Raw genomic sequence first — 22,967 nt, forward strand, 5'->3', positions numbered from 1 at the left:
TCCCTCATTTGAGAATTGAAGCTCCGACAGCAACTTTGATCGGACCGTCCAAGAGAAGCAGACTCGGCACGAGCACCGAGCGAGGCGTCCTATCGCCACCGAGGAACCTACGTTAAACAAGGACGTCCTATCGCCACCGAGGAACCTACGTTAAACAAGGAGGGCATTCCCTCCGCTTCTGTTGTAAACATTTAATTATTAGTTTGTAATAAGCTGGGCATTCCCTCCGCTTCTGTTGTAAACATTTAATTATTAGTTTGTAATAAGCTGTTCTTATCAATACAAATGAAATCCCCTGTTTTCGGGAGATCAGAATTTACACCTACAAATACCAAGAGCCTCGATCTCCTTCCTACGCGCTAACAGTTGATCACATTACAATAAATGCAATAAAATGCGTAATCGGCGCCATCATTCCTCTGACCCTAATAGTCTTTAAGACACATCGAACCATGTCAACACCACACGTCTCCAATCACTTCACATTAAATGTGGAAATGACTTCTCCTTCACTTGTTAGCATACACTTGTAAAGCAGATGTTGACCTAGCAGCTAGCTCATGCTCGACTGAGATTACCATCCTACCCCTCCACTGCCACTATAAATGGTACTATTTTCAGCATGAAGGTATGATCTTTTTCTCTACTCAATGTGCTTAAGAACTTCTACATTTTAGTTACTTCTCCACTCAAGCAAAGTACTGACTTGATCTCGAAGGAACAACCGGAGTACCCAACTCCATCCTCTTACTTTTTTCTATTTGTGCGGGGAAGAACAGCCCCCTTCAAGAGGGTTAGAGGACCTCTGTCAACTAATTAGCTTCTCACTGTGACTGTTGATATCTGGCATCAACAATGTTAATTGAGGCTTTTAGTTCTAATATGTTGCTACCTAGTTCGCATTGTGTTGCTTTTTTTAATCATATTATTTTTAAGAAGTTTATGCATGTAGTTTTCATTTTGAGGAGATAGAGCAATAAAAGCAATGGATCCTTCCTTTTAGAAAGAGGGGAGTGGAATTTTAAATTTGAAAAAAAAAATAGATAATTGAAAGTAATTGAACTTTATAGAGAGAAGCCCTTCTAGAGTAAGAGAGCCAATAAGATGTTGATTTAATGACTAAAATACCCTCACCTTTTATTAAAATGAGCTCCAATCCGTTATGATATTGAAGGAATAAAACCTGATTCCTCCACTTTTGCACACCCTCACAATTTCCTTTATAGAGTAGAATAGAAACTTCGGTATTTTGGTTTCGACCTTTTGTTTTTAAAAACTTTAATATTCAAAGTCTTAGATGTGATTATGATATAAAGTTTCAAAATTTTGAAGTATCAAATTGCCCAACATACACTACTTTTTCTACAAACTCTACTATGAAATTCGAAATTTCCAATAAACCCATTATCAAATGATGGAAGATACCTGTTAGAACATTGAGTCTTGTCTCATAGGTATAATCATTCATAAGCTAGTATTCAATCATATGTTTCTGTCAAATAATATTTTTAGATTGTATTATCTTGTTATATTTAGTGCCACGTTGCTTAGTTTATTAGAACTTTCCTATTTTCTCGTGTAGTTAAAGGCTTTAATTAGTAGATTGAATAGTATGATCAAATTCTATAAAATCTCGCTATACTTATACGCAAGGTTTATTCGAATTTCTTACACCGCCAAGGGGCACATATTTCACCAATTAACTGTGGCATTCAACTCAGCGATCTCGAGCGTAGGTCATCGCCAAGTTTCCGACCAATCTTGTGCAGTGGTACGAAGTCTCGTTGCCCAATTGAAACGAAAAAAACTAATTTTAACACGCATATGGTATCCTTTACGATTATTTTGATGGCAAATCCTCATCGTTGCTGCCCTTTTGCTCACATCATGAGAAAACCCCTTGATATAACCAAAATCAACTGCCACACACGCACATGAAGCCCTCTCCAAAGCGTGAACACTACGAAAATTAGGATCACTCTTGACCAATGACCATCAAGATTTTTTAAGCGCTCGCCGACGCTCGCTTGAATTTTCTGATACGCAACTAATTATGGAATAAAAAAAATCACTAGCGTGCTTCGGAGACAGTTCTTACTGAACTAAAGTCGAGTACAATATCCCTGTCTACTGGTACACAATAATCACAATCCACATCAAGCTTCAAGCTAAAAACTTTTCAATTATCTCTCTCAACAATGCTACGTGTTGGACAATCGTTCCACGTGTCTCAAAGGACGAGGAAAGAATACGACCAATGAACGCAAGCGTACCAAATTAAATTATTAATTATATCAATTCTCTCCGTATGAAGAAAGAGATGAAGTTGCTCATTTCTGTTTTCTCTATCTATAGATCGAGCACTTGCTCGAGTATTTCATCAAATCTCCGCTGAAAATGAGTGCAAGATCAAGGCTTTGGGGATTGCTTTTGGCAACTCTTACAAGGTTTATGTGCTTCCATGGCTTAACTTGCTTGGAGAAAGGTAGCCCTGGACTTTTCTTGTAATTAGACTATATCTAGTTAGATAATTTTAACAAGGAGCTTTATTTGGTTTATATTCTTCTTTTGTTTTAGTGTAAATTACACTAGACCCTCAAGAATTTTTGGCATTTCACAGCAAACCCCCAACAACTTATAAAATCACTGTAAACTCCCAATAACTATTGAATTGCAGAAAACTACCAATAAGTTTCCACATTTTATAGATAATCTCCATGATTGCATCAGTTCACATTTAGAATCTAAACTTGTCGACAATGCAAAGTGGGGACTAACGTTGTTATGGGGGTTATCTACAAAATGGAGAAACTTGTTAGGGTTTTTTGTATCTCCAATAATTATTGGAGGTTTAGTGTGATTTTAGAAGTTATTAGAGGTTTAGTGGGAGTTTTATGCAACTTACCATTTGTTTTCTTGAGAAGAACCACTAGGTTCATAATGCAATAGTGAGAGTTTAATTTTTAAAAGAAAAAGTAATAGATATATTAGTGAGACCAATGAATTTGAATCCTTTCAGTACGACTATGACAATGAAGTGATTATTTTCTCAACTATAATTGTCTAATAAGATCTTGATACTTAGTGGATCATAAATGTGATGTATTATTTATGTGTAATATTGTTGACAGCAATTGTAATTACTTTCATTCACAGCTATATATTATTTAGTAGATGACTATTAATTATACTAAATATTGCCGCTTTATCATATCCCCATGTATTGCACCGATTCTCATTTTCCACTTAAGACTATTCACAAGCCATCAACTAGAAAATAGGCAGCTATGTTCAAAAGTAGTGGTCATTCTGTTTCTTTTTTATAGTGGAGAGAATCAAAATTAATTAAATTTAGAGTTTTTATAAGAAAAATTCCTTCATTAATATATAGTAGAAATTTGGATCCTATCATACATTATAACATTATTTTTTTAATTGCAGACGCTTGTTGTTCAATGGATTGTCCTAACCTTTTTAATCGTACCATGTTTCCAATTTTCACTCAAGACGGGTCATAACTATCAACTAAAAAACATAAACAATTATAATTATAATTGTTTGTCTATACCACTTTGGCAGTTGATAGAGAATTCAAATTTAATAATCATACATTTAAACTGATCAAACTCATCAATAGTATATTTTACCAAAAAAAGAAAAAAAGTAAAAAGAAAAAAAGAAAACAATTATGTGGATCCAAAAATATTTTCTACCTCCAATTTATTGGACCAACTATCATACAAGGTACGTCTGATGTCATTTCTCTTGTAATTTATTCAATAAAAATGACTGACAAAGAGACATTTCAGCTGTATCATAACTCATTCCATGGTTTTGAATCAAACAGTAATTTCTTCTGTTTGGTTTATCATGGTTTATGATTATATTATATTATATTATACTTTATACTAAACTTAATGGGAAATGAGAAAGTTTGTAGCGAAGTATGCATGTATATAATTATCATAAGTTTTCAAAATATTGTAGAGAGGTTATTAGCACATTTGGTTAGAGGATTGACCTTTGAAAGCAAGGTCATGAGTTCTCAAGAACTGTCCACAACTTTTTGGGAAGTACATTTTCTTTTTTGCATATGGACCCAACTTTATTCCCATTTATTTTTAAACCATCCACTTTGGAAAAAAAAAAACTTAGTTTTTGCATATGAACTCAAAGATTTACTCCATTTATTTTTAAATCCACCCATTTCCAAACTCTCTCTTAGCCGTAAAATATATGAAGAAAATTTTTACTCCATTTTCAGATATTAGTTTCTTTTAAATCTTCAATAATTCTAAATTAGCCGTAGCTTGGAAATTGCATGTTAGTTATTAAAATCCTATGTGGTCTTGCAAAAAGATCCTCATGTTAGTGTTTCAGTTTAAAAACCCAATCATGATTGGATTAACCCCAACAATTACCAAACTACTCTTTTCATAAGTTTCCCCAAAAAACGTAAAGGTCCAAGTGTTCTTGATACGTTGAATCACAATGAGAGAGATAAAAATATCTCTCATTGGTATTTCAAAGGTTGGAGAGGAAGATGATAGATAGGTTTGAAGTGAAACTTAAGGGGATTATATAGATTTTAGAGAAATATGACTGTTGAAGCTTAACCTTAGGTTAGAATTATTTTTTTGACCATTGGAGAAGAATTATAAGTGGGTTCGAGTTTTTTAAAGTGGGTGTATGATTTAAACCTTTTAAGAAATAAGTTAGGAAACTTAAAACAAAGGGATAAAATCATCAATTTAACTCTAGTGATTAGATTTGAGGTAACATTAGTTTGTCAGAGGAACCATTTTACAAGACAAATAGGATTTTAACGACTAAAATGCATTTTCCAAGATTTGAGCTATTAACATGGAATTATTGAGATTTTAAAGGACTAACGTCTAAAAAAACCCTTATTTTTGAACCCACTCATTTTCTAAAAGTGTTTTTTTATCCAATAAACTCAAAGTTTACCCGCTTATTTTCGAACCTACCTACTTCCACAATCAAACTTAGACCACTGAAATAATTTTAAGTTGCAATTTTAGCAATTTAGTTTATAATGTAAGTTTCAAGATTTTGGTTCTGATTAGCTGTATATAGTTTATTTTTAAAATAATTAAACCATTAATTTTTTTTGCTTTTTCACACTAACGTCATGGCATCATGCGAGTCAATTTTGCTCGTATCTAAAGTTAACTAGGAAGAATAGTCCTTAGTTATAGTTCATCCTAGATAACTTTTATTATTTTAAAAACAATATGATTATTCTTAATGTTGTACGAATGGGTCCAGTGGGAGAACACTTAAATCAGATTTGAGAGGTTGGCTATTCGAATCTTGGTGTGGGCAAGCTTTGTAAATTTTTTTATTTCTTTACGTAACTGTAAAGTTTTAGCTCTACTTATTTTTACACACCCAAATGATTTTTCTTGCCTATAAACCCAAAGTTTTACTCAATTTCATTTTTAACCCACTCATATCAATTCTAGGGTTTTTTATTATCTATAAACACAAAAATTTGCCCAATTTATTTTAAGATCTCCCAAAAATAAAGTTTTACTCTATTTGTTTCTGAACAAACCCCCTTCTAGAATAGGTAATTTCTCCATGAATCGGAAGTTTTATCCCTGTTTATTTTTAAACCCACCTACGTCCAACTTATATCAATTAAATGCTTCACAAAATTTTTAAACAAACCTCAAAGTTTTACTCCAATTTATTTTTTTTTCTTGCCTATAAACCAAAGTTTTACTCTATTCCTTTTTTAACCCACTCACTTCAATTCTAGGGGTTTTATAATCTATAAACACAAAGTTTTACCTCAATTTATTTTATTTGAGCTCACCTAAAAATAAAGACAAAGTTTTACCTCAATTTATTTTATTTGAGCTCACCTAAAAATAAAGATTTATCTCTTTTTGTTTTTTAAACAAATCCACCTCCAGAAAGGATAATTTCTCCATGAACCAAAAGTTTTGCCAACGTTTATTTTAAACCCACCCACTTCCAACTTACATTAAAATGCTTCATAAAATTAGGTATGAACCTACTTTGTATTCAACAGTTTAATATACGGTATAAGTTATTGTATTGTTATAACTTTATTTTTTTCTATGATCCTATATGTGGTGTATCTAAAATAAAATCCTTAAACTATTAATTTATTGGCTTTTTGTACTAATATTGATTATCATTGCAATCAGTGTGGACAAGTTTTGTTTTTTTTTTACTTCTTACATAACTCCAAAGATTTACCCCCAACTTATTTTTATACACCTAAATGGTTTTTCTAGTCTATAAACCTAACTTCAACCCTATTCATTTCTTAACCCACTCATTTCAATTCTAGGGATTTTTTAATTTATAAATTAAGTATAAATATGGTATCAGTTATATATTGTTATATATATATATATATATAATATATATATATATTATATATATATATATACATATATATTAATATATATACTGATTATATATGAGATATAAGACTGGAGTAGACGTAGACGGGGAGAGAGAGAGAGAGAGAGAGAGAACGGGAGGTGAGCTCGGCGACCGTAGGAATTTCCTACGCTGGCAAAGTGTAATGACATGTGAGGCCCCCTATTATCACATGGTGTGGGGCTCACATGTCATACACTTGTAGCGTTTCGTTAAGTTGTTGGCAAAAAGTTCTATTCATTCGAAACTATTGAAATTGCAGCGAGTCGATAAAGGTCAAAACACGACGGGTTCACCAAATTAGTGTTTAGGCTTAGAACTGTAGATCAAGTTCAGATGGAGTGGATCGTCAAAAAAAAAAGGAAATGATGTGATTTTAGGCCTGGTCCTTTAGGTGGGAGCTAGATGTCACTTTAGATTCACTTTTCCCATTATATATATAATATATATATATATAAATATATATTATACTATTATAAAAATGTGTAGCCATGTTAAAATATATCTTCCAATAATACCCTCCGAAACACATACATGCATACATCTCTAGCACATCCATACATGCATACATTAAGATATATACATACTTAATTTTTCATAATCTCTCTATTTATTAGCATCAAATTTTTATTTAACCACCCACTAATAACATTACCTCGCCAAGTCTTGACATTACACACTAATAATAAAAAATGTTACAACTATTCATCCTCCATAAATCACAATAAATTAATATAATAACATTCCCCACTAAGTCTTCACATTACACACTAATAATAAAAAACGTTACAACTATTCCTCTTCCATGAATCACTATAAATTACTATAGAATCTTATCAAATTTCTCTAACCAAAATTCTAACTCTTAATCAAAATTTATTCATATTGAAAAGTAAGGAGACACAACTACAGCACTTACAAATCGCAAGAAGTATGAGTGTGTTAATGGTAACATCACTGGTGGAGTACGATCGAATTGAATGAGGAGATGGTGATGGAAGCATCGGTGTAACAATTTAGAAAGCAAAGGAAAAATCAGTGAAGGCGACAAAGAAGGTGGTCCTGTATTTTATCAAAATCTGCAGCTATTTTAGCCATAAACTAATTGGTTTTTCCCCCTTCCATCTTCATATTTGTTTTTTCCTTAGCATGTAAATTGGTTTCCAACTCCTAGGCATGTTTGTAAATATGCTAAATTGTTTGTATAGTTTGGTTGAATCTCTTAATGCATTATGCTTGTTCTCGGGATAAAAAAAGCTTTGTCCATGACAATGCATTATAAGTGTAATTGCTTTCACTCTATATGTGTAAAAGGTTAATTTTCGTTCTATGGTCACTAACGTAATACATTGATATTATTGAGTTATAAAGGAAAAATAGAAAGTGCAGGAAGATCAATTTAGAAAATGATATAGTTAGTTGGTCCTGAAGATGCTTATAGAATGGATTACTACTACAATTTTAAGAGTATTATCAATTTTCTGCTATTAATTATTAATTTTCTGCTATTAATCTACTATTTGAGTATATTAGTTAATGCATGATAATTATAATATATATTGATATCACATTAATATATAATATTTATATAAATTATTAAATATGTGCAATTATCAAATATAATATGAGTAAAAAGTTATTTATTTACCAATTCAAATAAATAAATATATAATATAACATTACAGTTGTTAGACCCTAGAGGGGGGGTGATTAGGGACTTATGCTAATCTAATCCGATTATATGCCAATTAAAACTTATTAACAAGTTATCCTAGCAAGTATGAAATATAACAAGATATATGAGCTAGGATAAGCAATATACAATATGATATATCCTAGCAAAGAGGTATATAGCGAAATATATATGCAAGGATATAAAACTAACACAAGGGTAAACAGTATGAACTAGATAGTGGATCATATAAATAATGATACAATGGCGAAATGAGCAATGAGCATAAATAAGAATAAACACCAAAGCACATTCAAACAAATAATATGATCACGGAGTTCGGACCTTCCGTCCTACGTCTCCGCTCCCCACTCCCGGGGAGAAATCCACTATCACAATCCGGTTTGGAAGCTGGAACTTCTACACACTCGGTTTACAAGTTCACCGAAAACTCTCACACAATAAATACTATGCAATCACACTCTACGCCCACACAAGTGTTGGACCTGGCCGTGTCTCCCTCAAGTGCTCGGTTACAACCTCTCCCTAGGTTCGTCAACCGACGCCACTCCTCTTAGGACGATCCCCGACTCTCACCACACACTCCTCACTCAGTGTACAAGTGTATTACAAAGTGAATCTCACAATAAGCACAATATAACAAATAATTGTTCTCAACTATGGATGAGAACACAATGAAAGCACAACTCAAAGTTACAATCTCACACCACCCAACTATACTATGTATGTAAATAATAAAAGCTCAATGTGGGTATGTGTAACAATGAGTAAAATAAAATCTAACTCAAATAGCAAACTAGCAATAATAAGAATATGAAAATCAATAATGAAATTGCTAGAGAAAAGAGTTAGAAAACTTCTCTATAAACACAAAGAAGAGGATGAAGAGGATTGAGAATGAATCCTTCAATCTGCAGTGAGAATTTCCTCTTTTGTAAACAGAAACCCAATCTTAAACAAACAGTAAAACCCTAAACCCTTGTTTAAAAACTTTGTTTAAAAACTTCTTGGCTTAATCTGAAAAGAGATCAGCAATGGGGTATTTATACCCACTCAAGATCTCAACAAAAACCCCAAACCAAATGATAAAACAGCCCCAGAAAAATCAGCTCAGAAATAGCCGTTAGGAGACAACGGCTCTATTGGCGGTCGACCGACGGAAACAAGAAAAACAAAAGCTGACTTATCTGGTCGACCGGTACGGTCGACCGAAGGAAGCTCTCGGTCGACCGCGGCGGTCGACCGACAAACTGTCTGGAGCCTACTGTCGATAGAACAAATTAAGCGGTCGACCGGTGCGGTCGACCAAAATCTGATATATGCATATTGACAGGTTTTAAAAACAGATTCTTTTGACTTTTGGAAAATTGTTAAAAATAACAAATGAAGTCCAAAAAATATAAAACTTTGGGAAATGTATATAAACATGAAAATAAACATGTTACAAAAAGAATTTTTCAAATTGCTTTTCCCATTTGTGAAAAATCATCATTTTGCAAAATAGTCCAAAACATGAAAATGGAAACATGTGAATTTTGCCATTTTGGCTAAACCATGTTTTGAAACTTTGCTCAATGATTATATAGACTTAATAAAGTATGTATATGATTATTGTTAAGTCCAAAAACTGAGAAAATAATATTTTCACAAAATTACATATTCTAGGCATTAAATACCAAAAACACAATAGTAAATATGAAACATATGATTTCATATTTATAAACATAAAAACTCAAAAACTATGTATGTATATATATAACTATATATATGCATAGAAACCAAAACTTGTATATATATATATATAATATATATATATATATATATATATATATATATTATATATATATATATATATATATATATATATATATATATATATATATATATAATATAATACGAAGAAACCAATAAAATGTGTGTGTATATATATTGAGCTTAACGTACTTAACACACATAATATAAAACCTAAACTAGATTACCCAAGCCGATCTGATCTTCAATAAGCTTGACTTGGTACACTTTGCGGATGAAGCTTGAACTTGATCTTTAACTTGAATTGTACGATGGGCTCAGCTCCACAATTCCGCCAACCTCCTCTTGATATGATCGTTAAGGCTCGATTCCATCCATCCTACAACTAGTTGTTTGTCTATAATAAACAAGAAAATACAAATACTAGACAAACAACATTAGTAGTAAATTGTTTGTAAATCATCATCAAAACAAGAAGGCCAACAACAGTAATATGAAAAGTTGTCAACTTTTCATTATTCCATTGTCTTCTTAACCCCTCTTCAATAAGGAACTCATTCATGAAGGGTTACCCATTTCTCCATTAACCATCTGTAAATTACATTATTATAAAAAATAGGAAAAATTATATATAATTCGCTCTTCTATATCTTGAGTTGAACTAAATCCTCCTCAATATACTAGCACTTAATACCCTTGAAATACACTTTTAGAGATATAAATTGCAAGTATCAAATATAAATTGCGTCTCATTCAAAATGGCATCCCTCTCTCGATCTCATGTAAATGTACTTGAGCTTCTTTCTTTACAAGTAGTTTATATTTTATAATAGAAACATGTGTAAGCTAATTTTCTATGCAGAGAGTTATTGTTTTCGATAAAAATAACTTATTCATAACCTCCTACAAATATACCCATTTAATCTTTATGCATTAAGTCTCATTTCATTGAATAAATATTAATTATTTATTAATTACTATAATATCTTAATAACTATTCACTTTCTAACCTAATAGAACCAAAAGAATTCCAAAAAATTGATCAACAAGTGTGCCTACATGCAACGCACGTACACGATACTAGTACTATTATAAAAGTGGGTAAAACATTTCTTCCCAAAGTACTCTCCAAAACATATGCATACATATATATATATATATATATATATATATATATATATATATATATATATATATTCTACTTGATTGTATATGTGGTATATTTTAAATAAAACGCTTAGACTATTTATTTCTTGGCTTTTTCATACTAACACTGATTATCATCACAATTGTGGATGCATTTTTTTTTCTTGTAAACTCAAAGTTTTATCCTATTTATTTCTAAATTCACATACTTTCAAAAGAGTTATTTGTCTATAACTCAAACTTTTATCAACATTTAGTTTTAAACTCACGCACTGCCAAAAACAATCTTGGACCTAGTGGATCATTCAAAAAAATTTCTTCGGGGTTGGACAACAAGGTCAATTTATCTAAAACTAAATATATATTATTAATAGCTATAGTATTATTTTTGGTAATGGGTTTTGGATTTTAGTATCGTTTGTGTTTTGCACTTTTGGGTTTTCAGTGTTATAGTTCTGGGGTTTTTGTATATGGGCCCATATTTAACTTGATTTTTGGAAATTTAAATGAGTTTTTACTTTGCAATGAACTCAAATTGTTACTAATTTTTTTAGTGTTTTCAGATAGCTTGGACCATGTGTGCAATTTTTACGGTTTATGAAGGGGCATATTTTTAAACGTCACAAGGCTTGATATGTAATTTGTAAATTTTTAGGAGTGCAACTACACCCCTAGATTGTGTATAAATCCGCCTGCTTAGACCTAAAAATATGTAATCAAATTAATTTTAAACTCAATTTGTACTTGAGCAGTTCAATACACGAAGTGTATTATTATATTTGGTGCAAACTTCTATACTTTTTCTAAGTGGTTAGTTGCACAATGTATTTTTAAAGCAAATGTTCAGATTAATGTCGCGGCATTGGACATGTCAATTTTTCTCATTATTAACTAAAAATTCACATATTCATACAGCATCCTCGCCACCCTACAACTTTATGCAAAATGCAACAGAAGCACCACCAACATCATACTATGACTACATCATCGTCGGAGGCGGCACCGTAGGCTGCCCATTGGCCGCTACTCTCTCTCAAACCTCCAAAGTCTTACTCTTAGAAAGAGGAGGCTCTCCTTACGACAACAACAACATAACACATCTCTCGGGCTTCACAGACTCCCTATGTGACACCTCCCCAACCTCCGCAGCCCAGCAATTTGTTTCCCAAGACGGCATCAAGAACGTCCGTGCGCGTGTGCTCGGTGGAGGCACGTGCCTCAATGCCGGATTCTATAGTCGAGCTAGTAGCGATTACGTTAGAAAAGCCGGTTGGGACATGAGATTGGTGAAGGAGTCGTACGAATGGATTGAGGAGTTGCTGGTTCAGGAGCCCGAGTTGAAGCAGTGGCAATCGGCTGTGAGGGACGGGCTAGTGGAGGCAGGGGTGGTGCCAGATAATGGGTTTACATATGAGCATCTGACAGGGACGAAGATTGGAGGGACGATTTTTGATCGGGATGGGCACAGGCGTACCGCTGCAGATTTACTAGCACAAGCGGAGCCAAAACAGACTACGGTTTTCTTGTGGGCTACGGTTTATAAGATCTTGTTCAAACGAGGTTAGTAATTTATTTTTCTAGTAATTATCAAATAGTTCGATAATTGTCCATCTAACTATTTGTTTAAATTTGACTTCAGAGAAAGTAAGCGAATAATTCCTTACTATTATCATATTGTTGGATTTAAATCTAATTAAATCTATTTGTGGGCACATATGATTAATCTGTGTGTATTTCTATCCTTCAGGATAACCCACTAAAGTGATCAATTAATTTAGGTTAATGGGTTTTTAAATAAATTATGGGGTTATATGTGCAGATACCAGGTTGTAATTGTAATTTGATGAGGGGCCAAATTACAAATGTACAATACCTATAAATAAGGAGTTATGGTTCCTAATCTAGGGTTACATTCTCTAATTCTCTTCACCCCCATCTAGAAAGAAATTTGGCTAGAGAAATCCTAAGGTTAGAAGATCATCAAAACCCGAATCAGGTTTTCCTCAATAGATTTAGGTATATGCTTCCGCATCTTTTGATTCTTATTAATCTCTTTGAATTAATCATGGCTTTATGATTTAGATCTTAAATATAAGATACTACAAGTGGTATCAGATCCACCGTGATTTGTTCTAAGAGATTAAGATTAATTTAGGGTTCTTTGATCTTAATTTGTGGTAGATTCAGATCTGTTCATGGATGAACAGTAACGTTTGTGGATTTTTGGATGAATAGTAAAATCACCGTGAACAGTAAAGTTTTTAATTTTTTGGATTTTTTTTCCTTCGGTTTTTTGGGATCTGGATCAAGAAATCATCCTTTGTTTTTTCCGATTCTAGATCTGGTTTTGAAAATAAAATCAAGGAATTTTTGGATTTTTTTTGGTTTGGCCTTCGGTCTCGTGCTCCTCACCGGCGAAGTTTCGCTGGCGGCCTCACTCTCGACTCCGACAGTGACGGCTGCGTTAGGAAACCCTAGGGTTTCGACCTTTGGGTGCAGGAGCAATGGCGGGGGGGCTGCGTTAGGAAACCCTAGGGTTTCGACCTTTGGGTGCAGGAGCAATGGCGGCGGCGGTTTTAGATTGAAACTCTTAGGGTTCGTGCGTGAAAACGTGGTGAAAATTAAGGATGTGGTTACCTTAAATTTTGGCGAGGCTTGAAAGCTTCAAACGAATTCGCGTTCGTTCTAAGGTGAGCCTCACGCTCAATTTAAACAAACTTCGCATTCGTTCTCAGGAGAGCCTCGCGCTCAATACAAACGAACCTCGCATTCGTTCTTAGGTAAGTCTCATACTCAATACAAACTAACCTCGCGTTCATTCTTAGGTGAGTCTCGTACTCAATACAGACGAACCTAGCGTTCGTGGTCAAGCGAACTCCGTGTTCACTATGATTAAGCCTTGGCTTTTCATATTAAATTATGGGTCCACTTTGGTATACTTAACTTATTCAATTAAGTTAAGGGTCCTAATTAAGCTATGGAATATTCTTTTAATTCAAATTAAGTTGATTAATTTGAATTAATTTTGGTAGTTAATCAATTATTTAACTCAAATATTATGACCCTAAGGTATTAAGATTGTCTCTCACTCCAATTGATTAATTGAAACAAGAAGTTGCCAAAGTAACCTCTCTTGTGTAGATTGTTCATGAAGAATGTGAGATGTTTGTGTGTATGCTTTCGTGTAAATATTTAATCGGCCCAAAGAAAGGTTAATATTTATTTAGACTGCATACACATCTGCGATGATAAACGTGTGATAATTATAAGGTTTTACATGTGAATAATGAATCGATCCAAAGAGAGTTTCATTATTTGACATGAGTTATTGTCAATGTTTGACCATTGCAACAAGGTATCAATTACAAGTTAATATTACTGTCCAAAGACTTGATATTAATGTTGTATATATTTAAATTACAAGGTATCAATTACAAGGTAATTATATATATATTTATTGATAAAAATATACAATATAACACTGTGTATGATACATAAAATAATATAATAAATAATACAGAAATCAATACAATTAAATGATATATAAGTCAAATCAAAGAAAATATAGTATAAAAATAATAACATATAAAATAATAACCGGCACGAGGATAGAGGAGTTATACAAAGAGAGGGTAATCGTGAAGCGACAGGACAAGAACCATGGAAACTACGGAGTCAAAGAGTGATAAGATAGGGACGAAACGAAATTTACCAAGAAAATAGGATAAGGGCTCAAGAGTAGTCTCACGAATGAAATATGATATGTGTCTAAATTATCCATTATATTCTCACTGGTAAGACTAAGGACCGTGACCTGCATGGGCCACCACTAAAACCTGTCACGCCCTGCTTCCCAAAATACCGGGGAATCAGAACGTGAACAAGCCCCGACGTATTAGATTGAGAAGAATAAATAAAATAATTATTTTTCCTCAACCTAATACACTAAGCGTTTGGAAATAAATACAATACGAAGTTACAGGTCCCCGATCATAATCAGCAATAATATAATAAACAAACTCAGAATAAAAATATCATATCACAAATAGGATAACATCCGAGACATAATATTCGGTCAACATGCCCTTATACAAAACTGAACAAAAGAATGCTGAAGAGATACAAAATACATCGCTTAAGCAGGAAAATGAAAGAACTACAAAAATACTTGGAACCATCAACTAATAAATAAAAAGAATAGGCTTCGACTCCTTCTTCTGCTCTGTCTACAGGGTACTCCTGCTGAGAATCCTTTGGCTCTTGCTGAACCTGTTCTTCTCCTAAGTCTGACGTACACCAGAGAAAATAGGTGTACGTCAGGGTGCATGGCACACGGCAAGACCCCACAAAAGAAAAGAATGAACGAAAATCCAATGCGAAAAAACAATACGATAACCGAAATGACAAAAGAAACGTGCAACTGGAAATCCAACCAAATCAATCAAGTAACAAGTCGGTCTTGCAGCTAGTCATCAGAATAATCATCCAGGTAACCATGTCATACAAATAGATGGAATTAATACTTAAAAATCTATAACAAGAGACGTAGTACGTCGAGCGAAATAATCCAAACAAGGAAACCCTCATGTATATACCATATGTTTCAAATTGTAGATAATTAAATATTAATCCCGATCTATGTATGAAAAGATAACACAACTGATCTGTATCTTACAAAAAGTCATACCTAGCCTAGAAACGAGGTCAAGTAACTAGCCATCCTATAACAGGTCACTGGTCATATCTCACACAGAGTCAATGCTCCTATCACCGGATAACTGGTTGTTCACAAATCCCCTATGTGCATCCAATCCCGCGAAACAGGCGGCTAGAGGACTACACGCAATCCGATCTCGGCCCGGTCCGAACTTAGGCAAAGCTCAGGTGACGTAACAGGTCATGGATCTAAGTCGCGAAACAGGTCACTTGGTCCAACAAACCAACCCCAGGACAAAACAGGTCTCTGATACGAGTCTGGAAGATACATCAACAGCCTTATCTGATCACATGAACATTAACTTCCTCATCCCAACTCTTCTCGTTTATCTAAATTAACCATAATCCTCATTGAAACTTGGGTTCACCACCTAAACTCAGTCAACATACCCACACATGTCTCTAAGTCTGTTCATGACGCACGAGGCCACTTAGTCATGAACTACTAATGGTTCTTAATCACAGCAATTAATAACAAAACAACTAATCATGTACAATAATATCATTGCAAATCAGGTAATCAAAATTAAGAGTCATAAATTTATGAACAACCAACTATGTAATTTAGAAAAAATAATCTTTTTCCAAAATAATTTACTTTAAATTATTGTTGTTTTCCTAAAATGATTCCTTTCACAAAATAAATTCTTTTAAAACTTCATAATTATCAAAATATAATTCTTTTGATGGAAATAACTTAACAACTCAAGATGACCCCTTTTCTGAAATAAATACTTTAAAATTATCTATTCTAATAATTATTCAAAACCAACCCATTTTTCTAATTAATCCTTTTCTCATCATAATAATTCTAAAAATAATCTTTAAATATATTCTTTCTTTTTAAAACATCTCAAATAACCACTTTTACACAAAATACTTATTTCTTTAAATTACTTATCTAACATCATTATCAACATGATCATCAACAAGCCCACGCAAATATCAAAATCTTCATACCGTGGCATAATCAAAATCTTCATATCAAAGCATTAATTCACAATATATCTAAAAATTGGAAATACGAGTCAAAGAACATCGGGATCTTGCCTGCGAGACCGTGGGGTATGCGGACGAGGCGACAGTGCCGATGTGGGTGTTGCTCGACCGATCTGAAGGGAGGGCAGCGCTAATGGCGAGCTCCGTCGAGGTGGCAGCGAACGGTCCGCTTGTCCGACTCGCCGAATAAAGGGGCAGCGACGCGAATCTCAGCGAGCTTGTTGCCGGGGCCGCCGTGGAATCACTCGGCTGGACCGACAGAGGAAAGATAGGTGCAACGCGTGGCGTAGGGCGTGGATCTGATGTGGTTCAGTGGCGGCGAAGGTCGACGGGATGGTGAGACGGACATGAGAGTTGCCTGGTTCGAGCGAGGGGAGCGTTCTCGGCACGTAGGCAACGGGAGCTCTCCAGCTTCACAGTGCAATCGGCGCGTGTGGGCGTAGTCTGGCGTAGTCAGCGAGCGCGCGGTGGGCGCGATTGGCTGGCTGCTATTGCGGTCGGACCAGCATATGAGAATGGCGTCGAGCGGCGTCTCGGAGTGGGCGTGGTAACTGAGACGCGAGACGGTGCTGGACGACGGTGGTACGAGGAGGGCGAGGTTGTGATGGACGCGGAGATGCGACGACGCAGTTGAGCGGCGGCTGTGTCGGTGCGTCTAGTGGAATCGCGCGACGCGGGGTGGCTGGCGGCGACTGATGGTGGCTCGCAGCCGGGTGAGCTCGACGGCGGCTCCAGAATGATGGTAGGTGGGCGTGCGCGTCGGAGAAACGGAGAGAGAGCAGCAGGATGCAGGGGAGAGCAGCAAGGTGTGGCGCTGCCTGAACGAGAGAAGAAAGAGAAAGAAAACAAGTTTTATATATATATGTATTAGTTAGGGTTTGGGTTGGGTATTTAAAACGAAAATAATTATAATAAATAATTTTGGGTACTTAAAAATTAAACTAGTTACATAATAATTATCTATAAATAAAAACGTACATGTTGAGCTAATACAACAGTTGATACGAAATAGTCGAAATATTCATATATTGTACAATTAAACAAGAATAATTAATGATAAAAATATTTTTACTTACATTTAAAATCAAACAATTATGGGATAAATATCTACAAATAAAAACGTACTAGTTATGCTATTACGACAGATAATATTCAATAGAATTAATATAATAATTTATACAAATAATACCTAATTAACAATACAACGTATTATACGAAATAATACGTAACATCGATATTAATACAACTTATTATTTAAAATAATATGTAATAGCATCGATAACACAACAGATAATTTTCAAAAAATTTTACCGCATAAAATTAATTTATAAATTTTAATATCATTTAAATAAATATAAAACTTAGACTTTAAATTAAAATTAATTTATAAATTTTAATATCATTTAAATAAATATAAAACTTAGACTTTAAATCATAGAAAATTGTAGAAATTCAAGAAAAATACAAATACTCTTTTAAAAATCATAATTAAATATTTTAAAATAGTAGAAAATTATTTTAACTAGTATCAAAAATTCATGGTCCTTACAGGCTATAAGTTCTATGATCCCATGCTAAGAAATATTTTTGAGATGGGAACAACAACATTCTTTGAGGATGTTGAGTTTGGGGGGGAGAAATAAGGTCAAAGACATTGCTTTTGAGGAGGAATTGGCTTCAGATCTAATCCATACAGTTACTTTTGATAATATTTAGGTTCCTATACCTGTTGTTGCTCAAGAAGTAAATTCGGAACCTCAAGATGACAATGTTGAACAACTCCATGTTTCAGAAGAACAAACTCAACAACCTCAAGAACCAATGTCATTAAGGAGATCCACGAGAGAAAGGAGAAATGCTATTTCGGATGATTATATTGTATTTTTCCAAGAACATGAGGAAAGTAATGGAATGTTGGAAGATGATCCAGTCAACTTCCTTCAGGCCATGAAAAGTTCTAACTCTCAACAGTGGATTGATGCCATGAATGAAGAGTACAAGTCTATGCAAGACAATAAGATTTGGAAACTTGTCTCATTGCCAGAAGGTGCAAAACCAATTGGTTTTAAATGGATTTTTAAAACCAAGCGGGATGCAAATGGTAATGTGGAGAGGTATAAGGCACGTCTTGTAGCTAAAGGCTTTACTCAAAAGGAAGACATTGATTATACAGAGACTTTCTCTCCGGTTTTATGGAAAGACTCTTTTAGAACAATCATGTCACTTGTTGCTCATTATGATCTTGAGTTACATCAGATGGATGTTAAAACAATATTTCTCAATAGTGACATTGATGAGATGATTTATATGGTGCAACCAGAAAACTTTGTGTCAGAAAACTCAAAGAATATGGTTTGCAAATTAAGGAAATCCATCTATGGACTCAAGCAAGCTCCTCGTCAATGGTATTATAAGTTTTAACAAATAATTATCTCATTTGGTTTTGAGATGAACATTGTTGATGACTGTGTATATCACAAGTTCAGTGGGAGTAAGTATGTTTTTCTGGTTCTGTATGTCGATAACATATTGCTTGCCACTAATGATATAGGTATGTTGCACAAAACCAAGAAATTTCTATCAAAGAATTTTGAGATAAAATATCTTGGGGACGCCTCTTTTATATTAGGAATCCAAATACATCGAGATCGCTCTCAGGGTATTCTTGGATTATCACAAAAGAGCTATATCGATATAGTACTTAAAAGGTTTGGCATGTAAGACTGCAGACCAGGAGACACCCCTGTGGCTAAAGAAGATAAGTTTAATCTTAATCAGTGCCCTAAAGGCAACCTTGAAATTCAGGAAATGCAGAAGATTCCTTATGCTTCGGCTGTAGGAAGTCTAATGTATGCTCAGGTATGTATGCGTCCGGATATTGCGTACATTGTTGGGATGTTAGACAGATACTTAAGCAACCCTGGTATGGAACATTGGATAGCAGTCAAAAGGGTTATGAGGTATCTTCAGAAAACAAAAGTTTATATGCTCATATATAGAAAATCAGAACAGCTGGAGGTCATTGGGTACTCTGATTCTGATTTTACTGGATACCAAGATAGCAGAAAGTCTATATCAGGCTACATTTATATGTTATCAGGAGGAGCTATATCATGGAAAAGTGTTAAACAGATACTCGTAGCTTCCTCCACTATAGTAGCAGAGTTTGTAGCTTGCTATGAGGCATCAAATCATGGAATATGGTTGCGAAAATTTTGTCACGGGACTGCGCATTCTGGAAAATGTGGAAAGACCAATAAGGTTATATTGTGATAATAAATCTGGAGTAATGTATTCCAATAACAACAGGAGCTCAACTAAGTCAAAACATGTTGACATTAAGTTCCTAGTTGTGAAAGAAATGATACAGAGTGGACAGATATCCATAGAGCACATTGGGACAAACTCCATGATAGCAGATCCTCTTACTAAGGGATTGCCACCTAAGGTCTTTCATGAGCACACTGCTCATATGGGTGTGGTGATATTAGAGGATATCATGATTTAGTGGAAGTTTGTAATTTTTTGGTGCTTTATGTTTGGTTGTATTGTCTGATCAGAATAAAGTATTCAGTTAAGACATTCTGATACATTATGTTTGGTTTTGACCTCACTAAAGTAGGACAAGTTGAAAATAGACATGTACTGATCACATTGCATGTAATTTTTATGCTGCACATCCATGATTGATCTATGTCGTTTGATTATATTGGTATATGTGACCATTAATGGGTCGAGTTATGATAAATGTGACAAAGGCCGCTTTGATCCTATATTGATATAGTCAATGGACGAGATTGTTCAGAAATACCTTTACAGTGATAGCAGTTTTGAGCTCATAAGGTTATACACACTTTAAGGAGTCATATGGTGCCCAAGTGGGAGATTGTTGGATTTAAATTTAATTAAATCTATTTGTGGGCACATATGATTAATCTGTGTGTATTGCTATCCTTCAGGATAACCCACTAAAGTGATCAATTAATTTGGGTTAATATGTATTTAAATAAATTATGGGGTTATATGTGCAGATACCAGGTTGTAATTATAATTTAATAAGGGGCTAAATTACAAATGTATAATACCTATAAATAAGGGGTAATGGTCCCTAAGCTAGGGTTACATTCTCTAATTCTCATCACCCCCATCTAGAGAGAAATTTGGCTAGAGAAACCCTAAGGTTAGAAGATCATCAAAACCCTAATCAGGTTTTCCTCAATGGATTTAGGTATATGCTTCTGCATCTTTTGGTTCTTATTAATCTCTTTGAATTAATTATGGATTTATGATTTAGATCTTAAATATAAGATACAACACATATTGATCAAATATGAGCATTGTGATACTTGATTCATTTGTTTATTAGTGTCTATTTGTTTATTTAATTAACCATATTTCATATTAGTAAACGCATTATGCTCATTTCTTAAGCTTTGAGGGTTTAATAAATATTATTGTTAGAGTATGAAATAGTAACTCTCAACCTCACCTAGTGTAGTAGTGGGATCCTTTGACATAATGTCTGAGCACCTGCAGGAGTTTAGATTTCTATCCATAAAAGATCTCTCAATTTGCGGGGCCTGATAGAGTGTAGGATAAATATGTTTTACTACTCGATGAATGTGTGACACATTTGAACTTAGATTTGAAAATATAAATAGGGATTCAGATTCAAATTTGAATTTGAGAATGTTAGGTAAATGCAAAACAGACACCACATTAACTGATCCGATTCCAGCAATAGTCATAACCTTGAATAAATTTCTCAGTCATTAAGTTGAAAAATCAGAGAAGCCATTTTTTATCTTTGATTCACTAGTAGTAAATCATCTAATAACTCTTAATTGTTCACACAGGACAACAAAGACCAATAGCCTATGGTGTTCTATTCAAGGACTCAACAGGAGAAACTCACGAAGCATACCTAAAGAACAGCCCAAACAACGAGATCATTATATCGGCTGGAGCACTCGGCAGCCCTCAGCTACTAATGCTTAGTGGTATCGGCCCCTCCGATCATCTGCAATCTCTAGGCATTGAGATGGTCATGGATCAACCCTTAGTAGGCAAAAACATGGTTGATAATCCCATGAACGCCATTTATGTTCCCTCTCCTTCACCTGTTGAGCTCTCTCTTGTTCAACCTGTTGGCATCACTGTCTTTAGTAGCTACATCGAGTCCATCAGTGGTTACAAATACTTCATTTGTCCACCGAGCGGTTTGTTAAGATCGGGTTTCATAGCAGAAAAGGTCGCATACCCTATTTCTACAGGATATCTTAAGCTCATAAATACAGATCCAGCTCACAATCCAGAGGTTACCTTTAACTACTTTCAAGAACCACAGGACCTTAAGACTTGTGTTAAAGGTCTGAAGACTATTGCTCGTGTGATACAATCTGAATCGTTCTCCAAGTTTCGGTATCCTGATGCGACATTTGATTCATTACTCAATGAGACTTTGCAGTATTTGGGTATCAATAAATCAAATAGACTTGGAAACTATAAAATATCCATTGAACAATTTTGCAAGGATACTGTGATGACGATATGGCATTATCATGGAGGTTGCCAGGTTGGGCAGGTTGTGGATCACGATTACAGGGTTCTTGGTGTTGATGCGCTTAGGGTTCTTGATGGCTCCACGTTCAATTCATCTCCTGGAACAAATCCACAGGCAACTCTTCTAATGCTTGGAAGGTATCTTTCTTGAATTGCAATTTTCGACTTAATTTTCTTTAGTATTTTGTTTCACTGTAGAGAATGTTGGTGATTTTGTCAGGTACATGGCGGTTAAAATTCAACAGGAGAGGCTTAATATGAAAGAGCATGTTAGCATGTAATCTTCTTGGGGAAGAGAATTATTGTGGGACTTCAATAGCAACATATTAAAAGTACTAGAATTTCGTCAAAAAACTAATGATGTAAGCATTTAAAATGTAGGCGATAAATAATCTTGTTGAAGAATTGAAGTGCTTCAAGAATTTAAATAAAACGAAAGATAAGGGAGTAGTAACTCCAGTTCAATCAATATATGTCACACTTTGATTAAGCTACCATGATTCATGGATTCTTAATTTTCATTATTTGGTTGTGTATCTTTGGAATCTCATTTCTCAAATACACTTGGCCATTTTGAGAGCATCAAGGAACTTGGCCATTTTGAGAGTTAATGCTAAAGCTAATGTTGATGGGAGAAGAGTTTGAGGCCCAAATTGTA

General features: G+C 34.3%; 1 protein-coding gene across 1 annotated transcript; it reads left to right on the forward strand.

Annotated features, from left to right (window-relative positions):
* On the forward strand, nucleotides 2,322-22,798 carry LOC109838082 (protein HOTHEAD-like). The gene is made up of 4 exons (XM_020406553.1): nucleotides 2,322-2,485; nucleotides 11,948-12,592; nucleotides 21,604-22,447; nucleotides 22,530-22,798. The coding sequence occupies exons 1-4, from the start codon at nucleotides 2,398-2,400 to the stop codon at nucleotides 22,588-22,590; spliced, it is 1,638 nt and encodes a 545-aa protein (XP_020262142.1). The 5' UTR covers nucleotides 2,322-2,397; the 3' UTR covers nucleotides 22,591-22,798.

The sequence above is a fragment of the Asparagus officinalis genome, chromosome 4 (assembly GCF_001876935.1).
Source record: "Asparagus officinalis chromosome 4, Aspof.V1, whole genome shotgun sequence".
In the NCBI taxonomy this organism is placed as follows: domain Eukaryota; kingdom Viridiplantae; phylum Streptophyta; class Magnoliopsida; order Asparagales; family Asparagaceae; genus Asparagus; species Asparagus officinalis.